At 40.1% G+C, this 23,658-nt stretch overlaps 1 protein-coding gene across 2 annotated transcripts in view; it reads right to left on the reverse strand.

The window, feature by feature from the left end:
* Positions 1 to 1,518: 1,518 nt before the first annotated feature.
* mtbp (MDM2 binding protein) overlaps positions 1,519 to 23,658 on the reverse strand; it is a 41,802-nt gene continuing 19,662 nt past the window's right edge. The window contains exons 11-23 of one of the 2 annotated variants that reach the window (XM_034698316.1): positions 23,430 to 23,547; positions 22,867 to 23,046; positions 19,025 to 19,138; positions 13,494 to 13,658; positions 11,170 to 11,263; positions 9,873 to 10,031; positions 9,314 to 9,409; positions 8,916 to 9,137; positions 7,550 to 7,713; positions 6,844 to 6,956; positions 3,898 to 4,011; positions 1,740 to 1,805; positions 1,519 to 1,654 (exon numbers count right to left, since the gene is read on the reverse strand). In XM_034698316.1, the coding sequence (XP_034554207.1) occupies positions 1,616 to 1,654; positions 1,740 to 1,805; positions 3,898 to 4,011; positions 6,844 to 6,956; positions 7,550 to 7,713; positions 8,916 to 9,137; positions 9,314 to 9,409; positions 9,873 to 10,031; positions 11,170 to 11,263; positions 13,494 to 13,658; positions 19,025 to 19,138; positions 22,867 to 23,046; positions 23,430 to 23,547 (1,644 nt within the window). In that variant the 3' untranslated portion in view covers positions 1,519 to 1,615. Of the gene's footprint in view, positions 1,655 to 1,739; positions 1,806 to 3,897; positions 4,012 to 6,843; positions 6,957 to 7,549; positions 7,714 to 8,873; positions 9,138 to 9,313; positions 9,410 to 9,872; positions 10,032 to 11,169; positions 11,264 to 13,493; positions 13,659 to 19,024; positions 19,139 to 22,866; positions 23,047 to 23,429; positions 23,548 to 23,658 lie in introns of both variants that reach the window. The other variant, XM_034698315.1, reaches the window with a different exon arrangement.

Here is a 23,658-nt window from a genome sequence, read left to right on the forward strand (position 1 = left end):
CGGACGGGAACACATAACTGTTGGCTAGGAGGCTCAAACTCCGCCTCTTTACGTCACACTTTGGTTGTGTTCCGCATTTCCAATATGGCTGCCGCCGTCGATTGGCTTCAAAACAGCGCTCAGGAACAGATGGGTGACATCACAGATACTACGTCCATATTTTGTACAGTCTATGATTCTACTACATAAGTACAGCATAATCAACGATGTACCAATTTTAAGGAAAGGTGTGATACAGCTCAGTGCAAGCATTGACTGAGCAAATTAAAGAAATGCAAAAATGCCCAAAAGCATAACTTAAAAAATATATATGTTCTTTTAATGGTAAAATACAGGATTGATTTTTTTTTTAATCTATATTTGAGAAGAGGAACAAGTATTATTCCTATCTCTGTGCTTTACACCATACTGCATATTTATTATTCCAAAAAGAATATAAAGCCAGTATCAAACAAATGAACAAAATACCACAACTCTAATAATAAATCATTATTAAATAATGCCAAAAATACATCCAGTCACAGAAAATGAGAAATCACCCAGCTAACCACCTGCCCCCCTTCATTTTGGTACTACTGAACATCGTCCTCCATATTGTTCTGCATTCAGACAGTCATGATTATTCAAGTTGTATGTAATAGTTACGTCAGTTTGACTTTTACACTAAAGTGTTTAATAAACCAAACCAATAACTATATTGTGAGTAAGCTATTCCTGTTCATGGATCAATCAACCTGTTATATTTGATGAAACAGAAATGTGCTCATCATGCACAGTAATGAAACTGTTTGTTTGGTTATCCTGTTTATCCAGTCAACACATTGCCAAGACAGAAAAAAAACATCCACTGCTGTGAAGCTGAAGCTTTTAGTCTGTTAAAGTTTCACTTCACAAAAAAAGAAGAATGTTTGATGTTGTCTTGGCACGTGAAAGAACGTTTTTTGCCAGAAACCTGTGGCCAGCTCCTCCTGGCTGCAACAGTGGCATCTCATCAGCTCCTGATCAGTTTGTTCTGACGACAACCAACAAATCTGACTCTCGGTGATAATCAGCCGCCGCATAATGTGCTGCAATGCTCACAGCTTTGTTTTCACTGTCTGGATAACAGTTACCATCCAGACTGGGCTGTAAGCTGTCTGATATGATAATTTTATACATATTTCTTATAGACAGAACACACTGCTCACATTCTGTCATGTCATTTTTTACACGCACGCGCTCAGGCTGTAATCAGGAAGCTACACTCTGCAAGGTTCAAAAACACTTTATTGTGTCACAAAGAGAAACATGTGAAACACAGAGATACAATATGTACAATTAATAAGCTATAAAATTATTATATTTAGAAACAAAACAAACAAAAGGAACACATTTAAAATCATGTTTGAAGACAGCTACAAAGAAAAGACAAATTTCAACTTTAAGCTGTACGATGTCATACACAGCACATTTGAAAGAAATTAGAGGTTACCATACGATGATGACCTTGAGTACAATAAAATAAAATTAAATATTTAATCAATTACAAAAGGGTTTATTTAAAAACGTAAAAGTTATTGGCTTAAAAGTGAAATACTCAAAAAAACATGAAAATAAAATATCAATTGAAGCGTCTCTACTGCTTCGAGGTCTTCTCCAGGACCCAGTCAATGACCTGCAACGACAGCAGATAACTGTGAGGTGGTTCAGGTAGTACAGAACAAAACAGTTGAGAAGCTGTTGGTGTTTTGAAGCGTTACCTGTTTAACGTTGCTATTTGCCGCCTTCTTCATCTCATCATGCAGACCCCGAGATGTCTTCAGGTCCTGAGAACAAGCACAAGGTTTCAATGATTTACAAACCCACCACAATTTGTTCTTACAAACATTTTACACAGCGTCCCAACTTGTTTGGAGCTGGTGTTGTACATTAACATAAACCTTTACGTCAAAACTGAACATGTTTTGACTTAAGAGAGGATAAAGCAAAATAAGTGTTACCTGTGAACAGTTGCAGAACTTTTAAAGCTCATTTTCTGAAGCATTGTAGGGATGGGCATTTCAAGCCAAAATGCTATTCGACAATCACTGGCATTCATTCTGCAATTATTCATAATCGAGCCCTCTCACAGAAGGTTATTAAACGTCAAGTTGAGACAACAGTGGCAGTCGCGTAAACCAGCACCAGGACGAGGTGCTGCTATTAGCGGGCAGTGACAGCGTCTGTCTCGACCTTTATGCCGGTGTTTCTGTGGCGCAGCAGCGTGGCGTGTATGTTTACATTTAACAGCCATGCTCAGTCTCTGCAGTTATCTCCGTTTCTGAATCTCACTCCAGTGCAGTTAGCATTCTTCTCCTTGGCTGTTTTCAAAACCACCTGCTACATACTACCTACGAATGTAGTATGCAGTAAGTAATGCATACTGCATACTGATTACTTGAAGGTAGTATGTAGAATGACTGCTCTGTTGGATTGGTTATGCAGTCAGAGCCAGGCGCTGCTGGATTTCAGGTTTCCTGAAGCCGAAGTAAACAACAGCTAACCTGATAGCGAAACTGCTTCTTAGCATCCACTTATGATTTAAGAAGTGAGTTTTCTAAAATTTAATAATTTTCACAGCACCTAAAAACTGAGTGCTCCCCATCAAAAAATAAGTAAAAAGCAAAAGTGGAACATAAGCGCTGTGCATTGTCAGAAATCAGAAATACTTTAGTGTGGGAAACAGTACGCTAGGCAGACTGGTCTGCTGTATACTGAGAAATTTTCCTAAATCAGTAGACATCCGGGTATTTTTGGAATAATACAGATTTAGCTCTCGTTCACATACTGCTTACTATATACTGAATTTTGGCCAAATCAGTACGTACTACTAGTATAGTAGGCAGTTTTGAAAAAAAAGCCGTCCTGTTAGCTACTTGAATGCGGTCAGCAAACAGCTTTAAGATGCTCTATAGCCACAATCTGGCGGGAATACCGTATTACAACCATAGACAAGATTACAACTAGGCACAGGTGGAAAAGATGAAAAATGTTACTTTTAAAATGAGATAATATTCACATTAACTCTTCGATTATTAACAGTGAACAAATATTCAAGAATTTGAAAATCATGTCCCATCCCTTAAGCATTTTAATGAAAATTGAATTTGATGGAACTATTAAGAGCTAATCATTAGCTGCTATTCAAGTCTCTCCTCCAAAAATGTTCAGCAGGAGATATTGTGTGTTGTATCTATATTAGCGTTATTTGACAGGTGCAATTATTGGATACCCTTTCATATTAAGGTAGATTAAGCCTTTGTGGTATTTTTTCCACTCAAGAGAAAAAACTTTAAAAAAAAAGAGAAATAATGATCAAAGAATTAGCAAATAAAGATTGTAAACAGTAAAAAAAACATTTATACAAAAGGTCCTCCACTGATGACTTTCAATTAGCATTTCCTTGTCCAGGATTGAAAATGATAAATCCATATACAGCAAACTCAAAAATACTACTACCTGTATATACTGTATGTTGACCATTCTGTCATTGATACATTTTTCAAAACTTGTACTACATTTTCCTAACAGGTTATTTTACCTAATCAAAGTAAATAATCTGTGCATTCCTTCACTAACTCCTGGCAAGAAAGACTCTTTCCCTTTTTTTTGTTGACATCCAATCAGACAAAAACACCTGATCACAATATTCAGGAAGGCACAAGAAATAGATGAAAAGGTTTCTGTTGCCAAAAACAACTAAAAAGACAAATTATGTCTTTAAACTGTGTCTGTGATCGCGCCAGTTTGTTCCAAGGATCTCTCGCAACACACGACATATGGTTGAAATCCAGCCCTGGATGTACAGAAGAAAACAAACAAAGAAACAGTCAAAGAGAGGACAGTGCTCACTGTGTGTGGGCAGTAAAAAAGACCAACCTTGAGATAGAATTTCGAGATATCAAACAGTCTTTTGCTGCAGGCCTCAAAGCACTCATGTTCGCCAGTGATCCCGTGGTGTTTGAGGGTTTTAGCTACAACTTCCAGCAGCATCTGAGGACACAAAAGACAGACACACCAACACGATTTCATTGCAGCACAAATGTGAAAACATGGAATCTAGTTGTGTTCAGTCCCACACTGCCTGACACTAACCTGGTGCAGAGCAACTAATTTTAGCACAGCTCCCTTTTTAAAAAGAAAGGGATGTTGAAATGTCTTGACTTTGGGGGGATGTCCTTGCACAGATTGTCTTTCTGCTCACAGCAAGCACACAAATATTTTCCTGCAAGCATCAGAATGAACAGATCTGCCTTTAATCTTGTCACAGCGACTGCTCTGAGGAAACACCATAAATTATTGTGAGGAATCATCGGTGCCATTCAGTCTCACGAGGAGCAGAGAGTCGGCATTTAATCTCTGTTCTGAATAAACTGCTATCATTATTTCTGAACAGGACCAACTGTTCTCCTCTTTGTTGGGTAGAGTTGGATGATGGGCTTGTTTGCATACAAATTAAGTCAGAAAGAGTCAAGGTCAGGATGCAGATTGTTGGAAATTATTTGCAGGAGTGTGCGTGTGTGTGTATTTACATATATGTTTTTCTGTTCTAACACAAATCTTTGCATAAACGACACAGATGAGAGAGTGAGTAAGTGCTGGCCCGTGGAGGAAGCCAGCAGGTGATCTGATTGTAAAACTGTTGAATTGGTTCTGCCACAACATTATAATGCAGCCCACACATCCACTGTAATCAGGCTAAACATGAGCTGGTGGGAACTCTCAGCTGAAGAAGGTACACTGATCACCCATAACATCATGACCACTAATAGATGAGGTGAAAAGCATTAATTTTTTTTCTTTACAGTGGCAGCTTTCAGTGGGTGGGAAATATTAGGCAGCAAGTGAACGCTTTGTTCTTGAAGTTGATGTGTGGGAGGCAGGAAAAAGGAACTCTGACAAGCGTCAAATAGTGATGGCTAGTTGGATGGGTCAGAAAATCTTCACAGTCTACAGGGGTCAGTACCTACCAAAATTGGTCAAAAGAAGGAGAACAGGTGAACTGCAACAGGGTCATGGGCACCAAAGGCTCACTGATAAAGGTAATGATGATTCTGATAGAAAGGTGTCAGAATACAGTGCGTTGTATTTTGTTGTGCATTGGGCTGTGTAACTGCAGACTGATCAGGGTGCCCATGCTGACCATTGTTCAGAGCTCACAGTGCCTGCAATGGGCATATATATATATTACTCCCTCCATGACATTTACTCTTCCCGCCTCACCCGAAAAGCCCTGCGCATAAGCAGGCGACCCCTCCCACCCGTCTCACAGCCTCTTCAGCCTGTTGCTATCAGGAAGGAGATTACGCAGTCTCTGGGTCAGAACCAGCAGACTGAGGGACAGTTTTATTAACCAGGCAGTCAGGATGCTGAACTCTCTCCCTGTTTTGCCCCTAGTGCCCCCTTCACAGACTTAACCCGGTCACTGACCCCCCCCCCCCCCAAAACCAACGCTGAGGTCTGTCATCCTCAAGACTGAACACGCACACACTCACTTTGATTTTAAATTGCACTATAGCAAAGTTTTTGCACTGTTTTAAACTGAATTTTATTATTAGCTTACTCTTTTTAATTTTAGCTTATCTTTTTCTAGTTATTTCCTATGTTTATCTGTTGTTGTTGTTGTTGCTACTAGGGTCTGAGAGAGAAACGTAATATCAAATCCTCTGTATGTCTGGTGCATACTGCAGTTTTTGACAATAAAGAAGACTTTGAACTTTTTTTGACTTTGAATTATCAGGAGAAAGGTCAGAACTGGACTAAGGAGCAAAGGAAGAAGGTGGTTTTGCTTCCAAATTCCCCAGATCACAACTCACAGTGCCTGGAACATATTGCTTGATTCCACAGCACATCTTTAGGGGTCTAGTGGAATGCACCTTTGTGTGGAGGGACCTACAATCAATCAATTAATCAATCTTTATTTGTATAGAGCCAAATCACAACAAACACTATCTCAAGACACTTTTACAAACAGATCAGGTGTAGACCGTACGCTATACCAAATTATTAACAAAGACCCAACACCAAGACAGGATAAGATCCAGTCCCCTCTTACTGACAGGACTCGATCTTATCTCACCTTAATTCACCATGAGCATTGCACCTTGCAGTATTTAGCTAGTTACAGCGGCAAGGAAACATGTCCTTTTAACAGGCAGAAACCTCGAGCTGAACCAGACTCATGTTAGACAGCCATCTGCCTCGACTGAGTTGGGGTTGGAGGGATAGAGGAGAATAAGAGAGAGAGAGAGATGACAGCTATCTACATACTGATTTCAAATTGCAAAAGTCAGTCTAAATGTTTTAAATTCCTTTTCATACAGCTAAAGACCCAGCTCTTTAGGAAGCACTATGCACTTAGCTAGACTGTTCTCCACTGTTGTCCCCAGTGGCAGATCATGTCTTCCAGCTACAGTTGATTCACACTGTCCTGCTCTACTCTGGGAATCTGTGTTCAGCTCTTGAGTGACCCAGCACTTGGTACTTTGGTCATTATTGTGGTGATGTTAATTGTTGATGATGATAATGGAAGGTCTTAAATTGTTTGGTTGCTTCATTATAGATGTTCCTTATTTTGAAAAAAAAAAATAAATAAATACAATTCCTTACTTATTTTTGTGCAATGCCTTTACACTGCTTGGCAGTACCTGCACCCAAATTGACTTGAAGCACTTTGTTACTCTTACTGATCTTGTTTCCTCTTGTCTAGATCTTTGCTTGTGTTGTTCTTGTTCTCGTATGTACGTCGCTTTGGATAAAAGCGTCTGCTAAATGACATTGTAACATTGTAACATCGTAATACAGAACCGACACACAAACACTCACCCTGTTGTGTTTCATGGAGCGTGACTCTTTGGAGGATTTGTCCTCTGTTTGTTCAGGATGTGTCTTCTGTTGTTGAGCTTTAGGTTTGTCAGCAGAAGAAAGCGCCACCAAACCTGTGGAGCAATGTCAGGAGAATGAAGCATGGCAGTACAAATCTGTAGCATTTCAAACTGAATCTCAAAGACTGATGGGTATGGTTGAGTTTCCCCTGTATTTAAACAGTTTATAGATAATTGAAATATAATGAAAAATAAAATAAATGCACATAAATAATAAGACCCTATCATGGTCTGTGATATACAGTGAAATAAGGATGAAAATATTTGAGAGCCTCTCTAACATCAAAAGGACAGGTGATGATTGGATAGCTTGAATCATCTTGACGATACACTGTAATCATACTTCAGACGAAATGATGGGCCTCTCACTTATACAATAAATATAGGATTTCATTATGTAAATTATAGTACAAATATATTATTACTACAGTTAATGAATACATTTTAGGTTCCATTTTTTAGATAATGTGTGTTCTTCTCACCTCCATACACACAAACTAGGTCATGTTTAATGTATGGGTATAGAGGAAGTATATTTTAAACAAGGACACATGGCATCATTTCATGAATGTTGTGTGGAAGAAAATGCAGCTAATGTAAAGCAGAATTATTCATCTTTTTTTCCCATTTCAGATAAAATGATTTACCTGAGGATGTCCGTTTTGGTGCTGAGGAAGATGAGGGACTACTGGTTGAGGAGGTGGACTGGGATCTGCTTGGTTGTTGCCGCAGAGACCTAACAGCAGGGTGTGTCCCACTGCTGCCGCTGCTCTGAGAACAGAGGGAGTCGCTGCTCTCCGACTTTACTAACCTGGATTATCCAGACAAACACAAAGACACAAACATGTAGAGGAGGGCGATATTGAAAAAGATGTTATCACAATAAAATATTTCATATCAGTCGATATCGATAATTATCACGATAAATATCAAATCATTATTTCATTTAAAGTTAAATGCAGATTTTTGAAAGTTGAAGACATCAGACGGTTTATTAGCTTGTATATGGATTTAGTTCTCTGATAAGCGTCTTGAATCACTCATTTTTGCAATGCTGACAGGAGGCACGTCTTTTGTGTAAGATTTTTGTGAAGTTTTAGTTTGTAGATTATTATTATTTTTTTCCAGGTTGAAATTATTTATTTAAATTTACAACAAAGAGATATCAAACTGTATACTGTGTATCAGTTTATAGAGTATTGTTTTGAGAAGTGCACTCCCTTTAAGATTACTAAGAGTTACGGGCTGGGTGATATTGTTTCCCACAGTGCAGTGAATGCATGACGCCTGTTCAGTGTTCAGTTGTACTACAGTCGTGGTGGACATTAAACGAGTTGGAAATGCACAGCAGAAGTTGTCTCCCGACTCTTTCTGTACCCACATCCTTAAAGTATATTTAATGAAGTGTATTAAGTTAACGTCGAGTCAGCACAGTGTTAGACTAACAACTCTGCTTTAAGCTGGTAGGTTTTGTGTTTTCTTCAGTGTTGCTCATTTCAGCTGAGTTTGCATTCCGCTCCAAACGTCTTTAAGCCTGCCTACCTTTCTCCCTGCAACATGATTGGCTGTTCAATGCTGGATGGCAACTAGTGTTCAAGGCACATTGGAACCATCCTCCCTTTCCAGTAGTTGGGGGTTGTAATTACAGGTTTAAATATATAGAATTTTTCTCAAACATTTGTTATGTTTATATTGAGAAAAATTATATCGCAATAATTATCATTATTGAATTATCCCACAGCCTTACAAATATGAACATCACTGACAGGAGCTACAACCCTGAGATCTAGCTAGCCTTCCACCAAACCATTCCTTTATCTTCATACTGCTAACTAAGAGCAACACACACACACACACACACACGCACGAACACACGCACGCACACACGCACGCACGCACGCACGCACGCACGCACGCACGCACGCACGCACGCACGCACGCACGCACGCACACATGCACACACACTCATACCTCTTGCGAGGGTAACCCCCGATAACGTCTGTGTCCCATGACCTGCGTTTGAGTCGTGCTACGTCAGCATTCTGCAAAGTCTCTCCATCAGGCACACTTCCTGGTTCTGACATCACAGCAGGGGAGGGGGCAGGGCTGAGAGTGAACGGGAGGGCAGATGGTTCTTTGGAGCAGGTAGTTTGGGTCTCGTACCGAATCAGACGGGACTGGAGTTTCATAAAGGTTTGGTCCCGGTCTAAGGAGCGCTGGTTGTCCAGGCAGAACCTGGATGAGCAGGTAAGAAGTTTAAAAACTGTAACAATAAAAACCAAAGACGTAAAGGAGACTGATGTGACCAGCTACTGTATGAGCTTGTGCTGATCAGTGTGCGTTTTTGTATCTCACAATATCAGGTAGATATCCGTGACTGCATAGTTTTTGCATTGTGAGGAGAAACTTACTCTATGCCATGGTAATGTGAGGCCGAAGCTTTGTTGAAGGACATCTGGCTGACTCTTCCAGGAGAGAGGTCTGGTGACAGCTGAAACACATTGATACTTAACAGATAGAAAAGATTAAGAGCAGGGGGCGGGGGTGGAACAAAGGGAGAGGTAAGAAGGAGAAATTAACGGTTAGTCAAAGAAAATCAATTTAACTGTCTCTTGATCAAACCACAAACACAAATTACACTCATTAAAACACACAGTTCGCCTGACTGAATCATTAGCACTAATTGATGGCTTTCTGCCCCAGAAGGATTTTTCAACTGAAATCAATTTTTCTAGAAAGGCTGTAAGCTCTTTGCAGCAAGCTAATGATCATAATCAAATCCTTATTACAGCCTTATCAACTGTTGATTTATCAGAGTCACTTAGTTTAACTGTGAGTGAAGCTTTTGTGTCTAAACCAGGAGTGTTATCACATGTTCATCTTTGTGTCTGACAATCATGCTGTTATCCTCTTCAGGTTACATGTCAAGGTGCCTCTTAGCACAGAGCCAGTAAAGATAACATGACTTACCCTCTATTGACAGGCAGGGGTTGGAGCTCCCCAGTGGGCTGACCATCACAAGTGAAGTGTTTGAGAAGTTCTTTGGCGTCCAGTAAATTTGAAGAGGCCTTTTGGACATCTTTAGGACCCAGTAGACTGTCACTGGAGCCTGGACCTAACAGACCCAATCTAAAAGACACACAGCAGATTAGACACAGATTAACAGGAGTTACAGCTGTCCTAAACACGAAACTGAAAAAAGTAATAATAAACAAAAAAATACTGAAAATCAGACATTGCTTTTAAAATTGTGTGTTTTGGGTCATTATCCTGTTGGAGGACCTGCGACTTAGACCAAGATTTCTGACACTGGTCAGCACATTTTACTCCAGACTGCCTTGATAGTCTTGAGATGTCATTGTACCCTGCACAGATTCAAGACATCCTGTGCAAGATGCAGCAAAGCAGCCTAATAACATAACCAAGCCTCCTCCATGTGTCACAGAAGGTACAGTGTTCTTTTCTTAGTAAGCTTCATTTATATATCCGGGAACATAGAGCTGATGTGACTTGCCAAAAAGCTCCACTTTGTCTCATCAGTCTCCCACAAGCTTTGACGGATGGTGTGATCTGACACTGATGTACCTTGACCTTGGAGTTCACCTCTAATCTCTTTGGAAGTTGTTCTGGGCTCATTGGTTATCATTCGTATTATCCTTCTCTTCAATTGGTCATCAATTTTCCTCTTTTGGCCACGTCCAAGGAGGTTGGCTACAGTCCCGTGGACCTTAAACTTTTGAATAGTATGTGCAACTGTAGGAAGTCACAGGAACATCAAGCTGTTGAAGATGCTCTTACAGCTTTTGGAGATAGGTCTCATTTCTTTCTAATGAGACAACTCTCTCCTTAGTTTTCTATGGTGCATGTTCAGTGTGTTACACACCATGATGCCAAACAGCACAGTGACTACTTTTCACCCTTTAAATAGACAGACTGACTGATTACAAGTTTGAGGACACGTGTGATGCTACTCAGAGGACACACTTTAGTTTAAATGTCCCTATGGCCAAATTATTTTCAGTCTTTTCTAGAGGTACCATCATTTTGTCCAGGCCAGTTTCATGAGTATGTTTTTTTTTATATTCTGTTGAACCAAAATTCAAAAGCAATGTCTGATAATGATTTGTTAATTTTCAGTTATTTATTGTGTATTATTACTTTCGTCAGTTTCAGGTTATTTCAGTGACTATTGTGGGTTTCTCTTTCTTTAACGGAAGGGTACCAGCAATTTTGTCCACGTGTGTACCTCTTTAGAAAACGTACTCACCTCTTCTTCTGTCGTCTCCTCTGCAGGTTTTCTATGTTGTGGAGGACGCCTCTCTCAGGCCAGTCAGCCTGCAGCTGTGAAAGGAGCTGTAAAACTACAACAACAAAACAACAAGGCAGCAGTTTAGAACAAGGTAGAAACTATTACAAAGGCATACAGTGGGTATAATGGCATTGAATACTACATGATAGATTTGCCATTGAGCCAGGTCAACACACTGAACTCTAGGCAGACAAAGAGCTGAAATCTCAGCATCTGAAGTATCATCACTCTGCCTTTTTCTTGTGGCTGAACAGCAGGAGCGTATGTTATCTTCAGGAGAACAGAGATGTCATCAAACTCAAACAGCAGGTTCGCTGACATGAGAGGAGAGTCACAGACGCAGTAATGTCCCGAGGTTATAAATGTGTTACATGAAGAAAGAGAATCACTCTGCCACAGGTTTGACAGCCCACACAAAGTCACTCACACCTCCCGGCCACGCATACACACACATGCAGAAAACACTGCTAATGGACTGCAGATGATGTTTACTGCTGTAAATGACATCAGAGCAGAGGGTGGGCAAGGACTGCAGAAAAAATAACATGATTTGTTAGACTCTATGTCTCTGTGTTGACACTCATCTGTCACCTCTTACAATATTCACTCACATCATTTTTGTGAGGTCCTTGAGAGCTTTATACAGTGAAGCTGGTGCAGAACATGAAATCAGGAAGATACACAATGACAAGGCTGTTTAAAAGCATTACACAAGTGCTGCTCTCACTGGTGACACTGATTGTTTATACCAATCTATCCCTGTACAAGCACACCATAAATATTATGTCAAAAACTGTTGTGCTGAAACTCTCAAAATAATTGGAGGTATTGCAACAGAATTTATGACATCCTAACAGCTTGACATGCAGGTCCATTGGCCCTACAGCATCATGTTTTAGACTTGCCACCCTCATTGTGCACATGGAGTCCTAGCTGAAAGCAGGATCCTGTTCTTTTGTTTGCATTATTAACACTTTATTAGCTGGTATTTTTTCTTAAAACTGTCATCCTATGTTTGTATGAGATGCACATCAATCAATCTTTATTTGTATAGCCTCAAATCACAACAAACGTTATCTCAAGACGCTTTAACAAACAGATCAGGTCTAGACCGTAAATTATTAACAAAGACCCAACATCAAGACAGTATACGATCCAGTCCCCTTTTATTGACAGGACTCGATCTTATCTCACCTTAATCCACCATAAGCATTGCACCTCACAGTATTTAGCTAGTTACAGCGGCAAGGCAGAAACCTCGAGAAGAACCAGACTCATGTTAGACAGCCATCTGCTTTGACCTGAATAAATTAAGGTATTTAACAAATGTCTTAATTTGAGAATAATCTTAGAGAGATAAGCTTGGAGATTTTTTACAATGCACATGTCGGACAAATAAATACGTCTTGCTGTTTATTGCAACAGGCAGTCCAAAAAGTCTGTGCTGCCTTTCTTTTGTGAGTGAAAATCTGTTTATGTCATCAAGGTCATGGTATCTCCAAGTTTAAACTACAAAGGAATTGGGCTTGGTGGTTCATGTTCTTGTTTTAGCACTAATCAGCAGGTATTGATGTTTGCACTCAAAAACCCCCCACCATACCTTGTAAGAGTGTTTAATGTTTGTCATACATTGATTTATTTGTATCTCTGGCACGAGAGTCAGAATAGTTCTTGACTTTCCCTTGCAGAGAAAACTTGTGTCCTTCCTGCTGACCTTCATGATGTGAAGACACAGCCGGGCTTGTACTGTTCTCCCCAAGCAAGCTCCATATTAGCTCTCTTAATATATGAAAAGCTGCAGCCAGCAACCACAGAAAGAAAATCTCATTCTGTGGGACACATGATGGGTAACTAGCTCATTCACTACATAATGAATAAGCCAGGAGCATGGACTGTAAGAGTGTATCTTTAATAAGTCTATGCTTGCAAACCTCACTCCTCTCCAGTGCCACCCTCTGTAGAGTTTGCCTCAAGCTAGATTTCCTGCAGCTTGAATGATTAAACAATACATGCAGAATGCTTCCCTACATGACACACAATCTGATAGTGGAAAACACTTTGAAACAACAGGTGTTAGAGCACAACAGCAACAAGTACATTGAAACTGCCTTGCCAAGCAAGACAATGTAAGATTTGTTTTTAGTCTATTGAAATGAGACTTGCATCAAACCACACTTGTCAGATCTTCTCAGCCCTCTGACAAATGTAGCTCTGTAGGTATGCACTGTATCTTCTAATCTATGTGAAAAAAAACACAGTTTAGTGCTTTATTAAGTCCATACCTGGGTTCTTAGCGTCAGTGCTGTCCTCCTCATCTGTTAGAGTGGTGGCAACAGTCGGCAGCGTGGAGTCAATCATCTTCAGATATTGTTCTCTGGCCAGACTCAGAATGACCTTCAAATCATTGACGGGTATTAAGGTTGAGGCTGAAGCTTCTTCTCTCCGTCCTGCACACAAACAGAGGCTGGTTTTCACTACCGCAACATGTGATTGTGTTCCCTAAAAATAGGATAGGAAATCTATCTAACAAGCATTTTTTGGGTTGGATTTATTGAAATTTCCTTTACATCCAATCCAAACATTAATCAGTACATCAAATAATCTACCCCACAGAGCAAATCATCTGGTATCTGTGGCTTTAGCTGACCATAAAAAGTCAGTCCTATTTGAACCCAACGTGGATGGGTTGGCCTATTTCCCTGCTTCCTACCTACCTGCACTCTGACTCTGCACTTATTGCACATGAGGGGAATTTTCAACAAGCTCAAACTAGAAAGCCAGAGGCACAGGCTGGCAGAAAAGATAGTTTTACACTGTAAGTTGTAACTACAATACCCTGCCCTCCTCACCCCAATGCTTTCTTATGAACAGGTCTTGCACACTGAGTGGGGCAGATCCCTTTTATTCATGCGTGGCTGTGGCTTTGACTTTTTTTATTGGACTCTCCCAAAAAAATATTGCTTACTCTTGCTGGTTTTTACACAGCTGCCTACCTCATCCTTAATGACTGGGTTAATGGTAAACTCTTCTCCTGAGTGTTTTTCTTTTGATTAGTTTTCTTTTTTTCTTACTCTTTTATAAAGTAAGGTTTCTCTTTCTTTTAGTCTCTCCTTAGAAGTGCCTAAGGGGTATAGATCAGACACGATCAAAAGGGCAAAGTTTTGGTTTATTATGCAACAAAAAGAAAGTTCATTCTTGCCCCAATTAATGGAATGTGTACTTAAAAATCTGGAAAAGGATGATGTCTCTTTAGTAGGGTTGGAAGACCTCTGATTATTAACTTCTCATTATTACCCGGCTTTCTTAATGATGTTCAGGTTGTGTAAGATGCTTGATTCTGATTGGTCAAATCCCCTTGACAACGGTGATTAACTTCACTAATATGAGCAACACCAGAGGCAAACTGATCACATGTCATGTCAAATCAATCCACTGAAAAGAGTTCCAGCACATATTGCATCTGCTTGTAGACACCACAGACCGTACGGAGAGGGGAAACCTTTTGTTTCCATTTGCATCAAAACAATAGTGGCTAAAACGCTAGTTTCAGTTAACATGCTAATGCAGCTGGCTAAAAACCTTGGATATTTACATCTTGGATCCTGTCCAGCATTCCTAGCAATGAGCAAAGCAGGTGAGAGCAACTTTGTGTACTGATTGCTACAAACAATCTTAAACCATGAGCGGTGGTGATGATAGCAGAAGTGTTCAAAGTTGTGACTGTATAACTATACAGCAGTTGCAACCATTGTTCTGTTTAGGTGATAGATGTTTTCTTGAGAGCTTAACATGACTTTATTGAAATGAAGTGTCCTGGTCTCCTAACTGTGTGTGCGGAGTAGGCAGGGCTTACCAAAAAGCGTAGCAAATCCTTTTGGTTTCATTTCACATAGTTAAGCGTCAGGACTGGTACGCCTTGTCGGTGAGTAATTGTATACTGGCAGCGCCGATGTTTCAAACGAGAATTAATGTAAACTTATGTTGGTTAATTTTGAGTTATGTTTTGTGCTTATATTGCAGGTTTAAGAGTCCAAATAACTTCTAACAACTGAGTGTCGGTAGGCAAGCTGGCGTTTGTTGTGTATGCCTGTGCAATAAATGTAAAAGAAGGATACTTAAGTTGTGTCCACCGTATCTGTTCTGACAATCCTTGCAGAGGGGAGATTATTAAACTACAGTAGGTACATTAGTAAAAATCTGGACAGTGACTATTGCCCCGTTTATTTTTTAAAGGTGTGTGAACCCCAGAGCTCAGAGAAGGAGAGCTGAATGAGGACAGTTTAATGTAAAATCAACCGCAACAGGCAGATAAGAATCCATCCCAGTGGAACGCTAACTGCAGTGGAATCAGTGGGACTATTTTTTTAAACTGTAAACATAAATCCCTTTCAATCAATAAAATGATCTTTTAATCAAGGTTTGTGTCACCGTGTTTGTATTTTATGTTAGTAGCCGGGTAATAAGGGGGATAATGTATGGTTAGCAGGTAGTTAGGGTAAATAGAACCCCTTCAGGGTTACTTGTACTGATGTACAAACTTGGCATCTCTGACACTCTTTAGCAGGGTTTACCATGGCTAACTAGCGGACTAAAATCCCCAATCCAGTTAGATTATATACATAAAGATGTAGGTGACATGATTCTTAATGCTAGAGTAGTCAGCTGGAAATGTATTAATGGCACAATGACAGTTCTTAGGAGTAGAACACAAGCCTCATGTAGGCTGCTATAGGTGTGTGGGAATGAATTGCATAAAAGGAACAGATAGTTGAAGCTTTTTTTTGACCATCCAACTCCAATTCACCCAACGAAATGACAAGTGAGACACTGTCCTACATTTCAGCATAATCTGCAGAGTGGCTGGGGATTTGAAGAAGCATTTAAACTTCCAGTAGTACTCCTAACTTCTCTTCAGACTTAATGCAGAGTCAGAAAATCCTGCAATTTATCTTATTAAGGTCTGTATTCTTCCAGAGGTCTTCATTTTGCTTCAGGCATTTCACAGTACAGTCTTATTGCTTTTCCTCAAGTCTGAAAAATTCACTCCACTTCCTGTTATCTGGCTCCTCTCCACTGGTGCTACACTATCTTTGTTTGCCAAAGGGACATTTTGAGAGTCTGTAAAATAATGATATTTCAGCAGTCTTTCTATGCACCAGCCTTGGCTGAGGGCTGGAGGAGAGCTGAGAGTTCAGGATGATGACAGTTCAGGAAGCTTTGAGAAACCCCCGACAGTGGATAATTCTCTTCTGTTCATTTGGCTTCTCAAATTCAACCACACATCTTTCAGACTGAAGTTTGATCTCAAATGCAGTTATTTTCAGAAAAAACAGAGAGGGCTGAGGACAGTTTATTTGACCAGCAGGTGACTGAATAAAGCTGCCATGTACAGTCAGTAACAGCAGTACAAGAGCACAATACTAATATCAAAGAAAGTCTCTTCTGAAAATGTTTTTTTTAAGTTGTTTTTCTTATTTTCTTTTCAAATGAAGCAACTGTTGTTATTTATTTTAATGTATTTAATTTAATTGATTTAGTTGTTTTTTTACTGAATTAATTCTTCAACACCCCTTTCTAAACTTTGAGAGAAAAAAGTGTGATATCTATTAAATTTCACTTTTGATCATTGAAAAATCACAATTCCAAAATGTCCTTTCCTTATAAAAATAGAAAAAGCAGCAGATTGAACAAAATCAAATATAAATGAATAATTAAATAAGGTGTTATCATAGCGGCTGTAATTGTTTCAGATTGATGGAACACTGTATACCAATCCTTCAGGCCCTAATAACAGTATCAGATGAGATCATTCATATTTTTTTAAAAAGATGAGCTATGAAAAAAATGCTGTGACTCCAATAATTCCTTTTGCAAACTGATCAGCCAAACCATGAAGGCTCAGATTTGAGAGTAGCCCAAAGTGGCTGTGTCAGTCTGCCTACAATGAAGAAGATGAGATTGTGAAAAGGACTTATTATGAGAGGAAGTGTGCCAACAGCCATCTTCAGGGTCAGGATAGGGGTAAGGGGCAAGTCTTCTTCATACTGTATGATATATTAATGATGTACACTGACATCTTGGTTTATATGTGTGTATGTCTGTCTTTAAGCTAACATAAGGGCTTTTTTATTGAATTGTCCAACAATCTTCCCCATATGGGACAGCACAGTTATTGGTAGTGCTGCACGATTAATCTAACTGTGATTACAATCAAAAAACTTTAACAGGCAGAAAACTCGAGCAGAATCAGACTCATGTTAGACAGCCATCTGCCTCGACTGTGCTGGGGTTGGAAAGAGGGATAGAGGATATTAAGAGACTCTACCTGTGTCATTGAAAGTTACTAACCATAAACCTTTCTGGAGTCCCTGAGCTCCATTGTCCCGTAGTTTCTTCTGAGCTGCCGTAGACATCCTCCTGCTGTGGACGTTCGAGACTCCAGCTGATACGGATGTGCTGGACTCCAGCAGCAACAGCTACTACTACTACTCCTCTATCCCTCTTTCCCAACTCGGTCAAGGCAGATGGCTGTCAAACATGAGTCTGGTTCTGCTCGAGGTTTCTGCCTGTTAAAGGAAGTTTTTCCTTGCCGCTGTAACTAGCTACACACTGCGAGGTGCAATGCTCATGGTGGATTAAGGTGGGGTAGGACTGAGTTTTATCCTGGATTGATTTTGGGTCTTTGTTAATAATTTAACATAGAGTACAGTCTAGACCTGCCATGTTTGTAAAAGCATCTTGAGATAACTTTTGTTGGGATTTGGCGCTATACAAATAAAGATTGATTGATTGACACGCAAGTCGGCTAAAAAAAAATACCTTGAAGTATTAATAACTGTTGAATCTGAAGGACATTTTTAAACTATAATGATAATCTCTTATTATCTCAAAAATCATCCCTTTATCAACACTTAGTGCCCACGTCTTTGTATCTTTAGGCAGTAGCACGGTAATACGTGGGATAATGTGTATTGTGTGAAATAGAACCATGCATAATAATCAGCTTACTATACAGTGCTGTGAAAAAGTTTTTCCCTCATCCTGATTATATATATTATTGCACATTTTTAACACTTACATGTTTCAGATCATCAAAACAAAACCTTAATATTAGACAAAGATAACCAGAGTTAATACAAAATGCAGGTTTTAAATGATTATTTTATTCATTGTGGGGAAAATAGCTATCCAAACCTACCTGACCCTATGTGAAAAAGTATTACCCCCCCCCCTTGTTCAATCACAAATTAACTGTGATTAACCAGATTTTTTTGGAAAGCTGAGCTCAATTTCAATGCTCAAACCCTCCAATTTAGCTGAATTAAAACAATTCTGTGAAGAAGAGTGAGCCAAAATTCCTCCAGAGCGATGTAAAAGACTCCAGTTATCACAAACGCTTGTTTGCAGTTATTGCCTCCAAGGGTGGCACAACCAGTTATTAGGTTTAGGGGGCAATTACTTTATCACACAGGGTCAGGTAGGTTTGGATAACATTTTTCCCCTTAAATAATAAAATCATCATTTAAAAACTGCATTTAGTGTTTACTCTGGTTATCTTTGAATTTGTTTGATGATCTGAAACATTTAAATGTGAAAAATATGCAATAATATCAGAAATCAGGAAGGTGGCAAATACTTTTCCGCAGCACTGTACATTATCCCCTGTATTCTTTATAGTCCATATAACAGAACTGGTACAGAAACCTCTTTGCCAACAATACTCCCCTGCTGGCTCCATTTTCCTTTTATTCCCTGAACTATATATATGTCCTCTGAGATACATTCACATGAGCTGTTTAGGTGTAGTACTTACTGAGGTATTCTTTCAGTACCAGTGCCTGGGCTTGGGTCACCTTCCTCTCTCTCTTCAGCAGGCTGTCTCCTTGGAGACAAGGCAGGGGGCAGAGGGTGTTGCTTACAGCTCCTCCTAGTCAAAGAGAGAGTAGTAGGGGATGAAAAGGAGAGAATGAGTGGCTGTGGTGATCTAACGGAGGGAGAGAGGATCTAATTAAAAGGACTGTTTAGCTGCATTACAAGGGTTCAAGGGTCCATTTCAAGAGCTTGAACCATGACAGCCTCCAAAAAGCATTTCTTTTTATCCCTTTGCTGCTTTAATTTTGACATATTCTGTATCTGTCCACAAACTTAAAAGTGATTCTTTTGAAATCTACAATGAATTACCCAAGAAACTTAACAGTATGCCTAATAAATAAAAGCTGTAACCTCTTTCCAAGAAAATGAGACATTCACTTCACATTTCCATGAAACCTCCAACTAGCACAGCACACAAAGGTGTGTTGAGTATTTGATGCTTTTGTTAGGGGGGAAAAAACCTTCAGGTGAGCACTTTAAGACTTTCATTTGTATTGAAAAGTGAGCTGTGTTCCTGCTGTGAAAACTGTGCTGTGCTCATACTGTGCCATTTCAGCTGTTAGGGCACCTTTCACAGGCTTGCTTTGCATTTAAAGGTATTTCAAAAATGTCTCCTGAAGGTTGAATAAAATGTTAACAAGAGCAGGAACTCTCTGGAGGAAACACCACAGCCTGTCTCTTGAATTTCATATAAAGCCTGAGAACAATGAAGGGCTTTTATCAAGAAGAAAGATTTAATCTAAGGGAACAAAAACACGTTTGTTTTTCTTATCAGCCATTAGTTTAATCAATCATCTGTCCAATCACCTATACATTCACACTTTTCCTCCTCATCACCTTTCCCTCCTTTTGTCTCCCTCTGTTAGTCAGTCTGTCCCTTCAATACCCTCTCACTCTCTTCTTCCGTCATTGATTTTTCTTCTTTTAGTGACAAAGACAAGGAAATCCTGAACAGAGCAGTCACAACTCTCAAGAGCTGTAAGAGTAGAGACAGAAAGGAGGAGAGGAGTTGAAGAGGCAGAAGAGAGCGGTAAAACAAAGACACGTAGCCCCGTTTCTGTAAAACAGCAGAGCCTGATAAAAAAAAATGACAAGCGTTCAGACTGTGTAACTGAAGTTGGAGGGGCTTCTACTTCAATCACACGGAGGAGCTGCTTTAAAGAAACAGGGGGATTTGAAGGGTTTTTCTTACCAAACAGAAGAAAACAAATAACTGCTTGATGTTTCCAAACTACCATGTTTTTAAATGAGCGCTCTCTTATTGGTTATTACAGCACATACTTTGGAGCTCTTCTCCACAGGGGAAAAAGAGACAAAGGTGTTATGAGAGGTTAGAGTTAGATGCATGCTGAAGTTAGCGTAGTTCGGATCAGCAGGGGACACACAGCCCATGTGACATAAAGGCAGTGGCGGTTCTGGGGAGGGGCAAACAGGGGCCAGTGCCCCTGTAAAACTGAACCTGGACCACCCTGTGGCCCCCCCTCCACCCCAAACTAATATTATACAATAAAAAAAGCTTCGGTATCGCGTCAATGTTACAGGCGGAACACATGCGTGTGGCACTTGGTTCCAGTTCCTTAGAGCACTAAGGGACTCATGTTGAGTGTAAACAGCCAAACAGCTGCTGTCAGTCTGCATTTTGATATAGTACACAGTAGTATATATGTCTAGTATATAGGGATGCACTGATGTTTTGCCAGTTTGTTCTCAGCCGGTCCTTGCCCTTCTCAGTCTCTTTTGTCAGGGTTGAATGTGTCCCTCTGACAACACCCTTGGCCCCAGCCTGCCCCCCCAATAATATTGGTCTAGAACCACTACTGCATAAAGGCACTTTCAAACCTCCAACAACTCAGTTCAGTGTGTACATATTAGATGTGCTAAATACTCAGTGCTTAAGATTATCATTATACCACATGTTAAGGCAAAGTGATGTCAATAAATCTTTAAGAATATGTGGGAAAACATCAATCCTTATTAAACTAGATATGACACGCTGATCTTATGCCTTCCCCAGTGAAAGTTGTCAGAGTATTTATAGATATACTGCAAACACAGGCATCTAAAAGCTATCTTTTCACAGCCTTGTATATTTCAGATTAGTTCAAACAGAGGTAAAAAAAATGGAGTGACAAGGTAGTATGGGAAAAAGTGTCAGATTTTATCAGCGAAGAAGCCGTCACATTTAGAGTTTAATAAGATTACAATCACTGCCGTGTGTTTCTTTGCTTCTGCAGATCAGTAAAGTTGCAGTTTATATCCATCACTATTTTAGTACAACTGTGGCAGGGAGGGAGGCATGTAGGGTGAACACGTGATTATACAGTACTATATCCTTAAGACAAAACAACAGCATAAATAGGTTAACATTAACCCAGGGGGACCTCACTGCTCTGATTTCAAGGGGAGATGGGATTGCAAGTACACCCTTGTGTACAAAAAATTTACAAGAAGGGAAAGTCGAGGGGATGTTGTCTCTAAGTGATTGCTGTTGAGTTGGTTATAGTTGATTAAAAAATCAACAATGCTTTTTAAAAAAGAATCAGATGTAATGCAGTTCCGTTCCAAAAATGTCTGAGGTTTTAGGTTCACTAAAGTGGGGCTGGCTGTAGTATGGATTCTAAAGGGCTCATTGTGTCCTATTACCCCTCTAGAACACTACACTCTCTACATGCAGGCCTGCTCGTCGTACCTAAAGTCTCTAAAAGCAGTATGGGAGGTAGAGCCTTCAGTTATCAGTCACCTCTCCTTTTGAATCATCTACCAGTCAGGGTCTGGGAGGCAGACACCCTCTCTACTTTTAAGAGTATGCTTAAAACTTTCCTTCTTGATAAAGCTTATAGTGAGAGCTGGCTCAGGCTTGGACCAGCTCTTAGTTATGCTGCTATAGGCTTAAACTGCTGGGGGAACTGGCACACTGACACACTGGGCTCCTACTTTAACTCTCCCAGTCCCATAAAATCACTAACCACAGACTTTTCTGGAGTCCTTGAGCTCCATTATCTCATAGGTTCCTCTCAGTCGCTGCCGTAGACATCATGATGCTGTGGACGTTGCAGACTCCAGCTGCTATGGACGTGCCGGACTCCAGCGGCAACAGCTACTACAAATATTACTACTACGATTCGTCTCATCACTATCATGTCTCTTATTCTCCTCTACCCCTCTTTCCAACCCCAACTTGGTCAAGGTAGATGGCTGTCTAACATGAGTCTGGTTCTGCTCGAGGTTTCCTTTGTTTCCTTGCTGCTGTAACTAGCTAAGTACTGCGAAGTGCAATGCTCATGGCGGATTGAGATGAGATAAGATCGTGTCCTGTCAGTAAGAGGGGACTGGATCTCATCCTGTCATTTGTTGTGATTTGGCGCTGTATAAACAATGACTGATTGATTGATAGTTGAGTAGAGGAATAAATATTAATCAGTTCTGCTATGCTATGCTATTTAATTGGTATGTTAAATGTGTGCTTTGTTTAGTGTAAGAAAGGTAACGTCACTTATGTTACGTCGCAAAGTACTATGTAGATATTTCCTTCATGAGAATGGCAGAGGTTAACAGACGGCCAATAACCTAAACACCTCTCTACACAAATAAAACTCCTGCAGTACAATATCAGAAAAACACGCTAACTCTCTCACGCAGACTGTAAGGTCTAAGGTCTTGCAATTAGGTTTGGCAAATTATAGCGACACTGAAGCACTCAGTAAGAGCTATGACATACACAGAGGCGGGAATACTCACACACACACACACACACTCTTCTATGAGCATGAAAACATTATATACCTGATGATGATAAAGACTTCTCTCTCAGCAACCTGGAGACGGTTGCCATGGCAGCAGATCCATTGATTTGGCTGTCTGAGTGCAACATCCTGACCCTGCAGGTTCCACTCTCGATGTCCTCAGAGCCCTGAACTAACAGGAAGTAGTGAGCACTTTCACCTTTCACTTCCACATCAGGGACTGTAGAGCACAGACACAAGAAAAGAGGCCACACCTAGTTAGAGCATGATGCAGGAAGAACTTAAACTTCTCATTATATCAACTCCAATATATATTTATAATGTTTATAGTAGAGCAAATACTTCAGTTTCACAATGCTTTTATGAAGTTTGATTTGTGTGAATTTTTCCCCCCAGGATTTTGTTGTCCTTCTTGATTACGTCCCCCTTCTACAGTCTTAAACATATGGCTATATTTTCTGTGTGCGGTCTGTCCCAGTAACCATTATTCCCCAACATAAGTTGATATAGCTCTGCTCTGATATAGTTTTCACCAAACAATCATCCATAAACAAGGCAATTAAACAGAATACAAACCAAAGAAGGGAAATAAATCAGTCTTGCCTGGTAAGGACTTCGGTCTCCTGGCGATAGACTCTCTCCAACGCGTGGAGCTGAGTTGGCTGGCTGCAGGCTGGGCGATGGGGGTGATTATACAGGAGAGGCTGAACAATGCTCCAACCTGGAGACACACACAGAGCAGATAGAGACACAAAGTGTCCCATGAATCACATAAATGAGGATTATATTATTTTTCCTCTGAGTAAAGTACACAGAAAGCTAAGTCTGAATT

Source organism: Notolabrus celidotus, chromosome 12, assembly GCF_009762535.1.
Source record: "Notolabrus celidotus isolate fNotCel1 chromosome 12, fNotCel1.pri, whole genome shotgun sequence".
NCBI classification, from domain to species: Eukaryota; Metazoa; Chordata; class Actinopteri; order Labriformes; family Labridae; genus Notolabrus; species Notolabrus celidotus.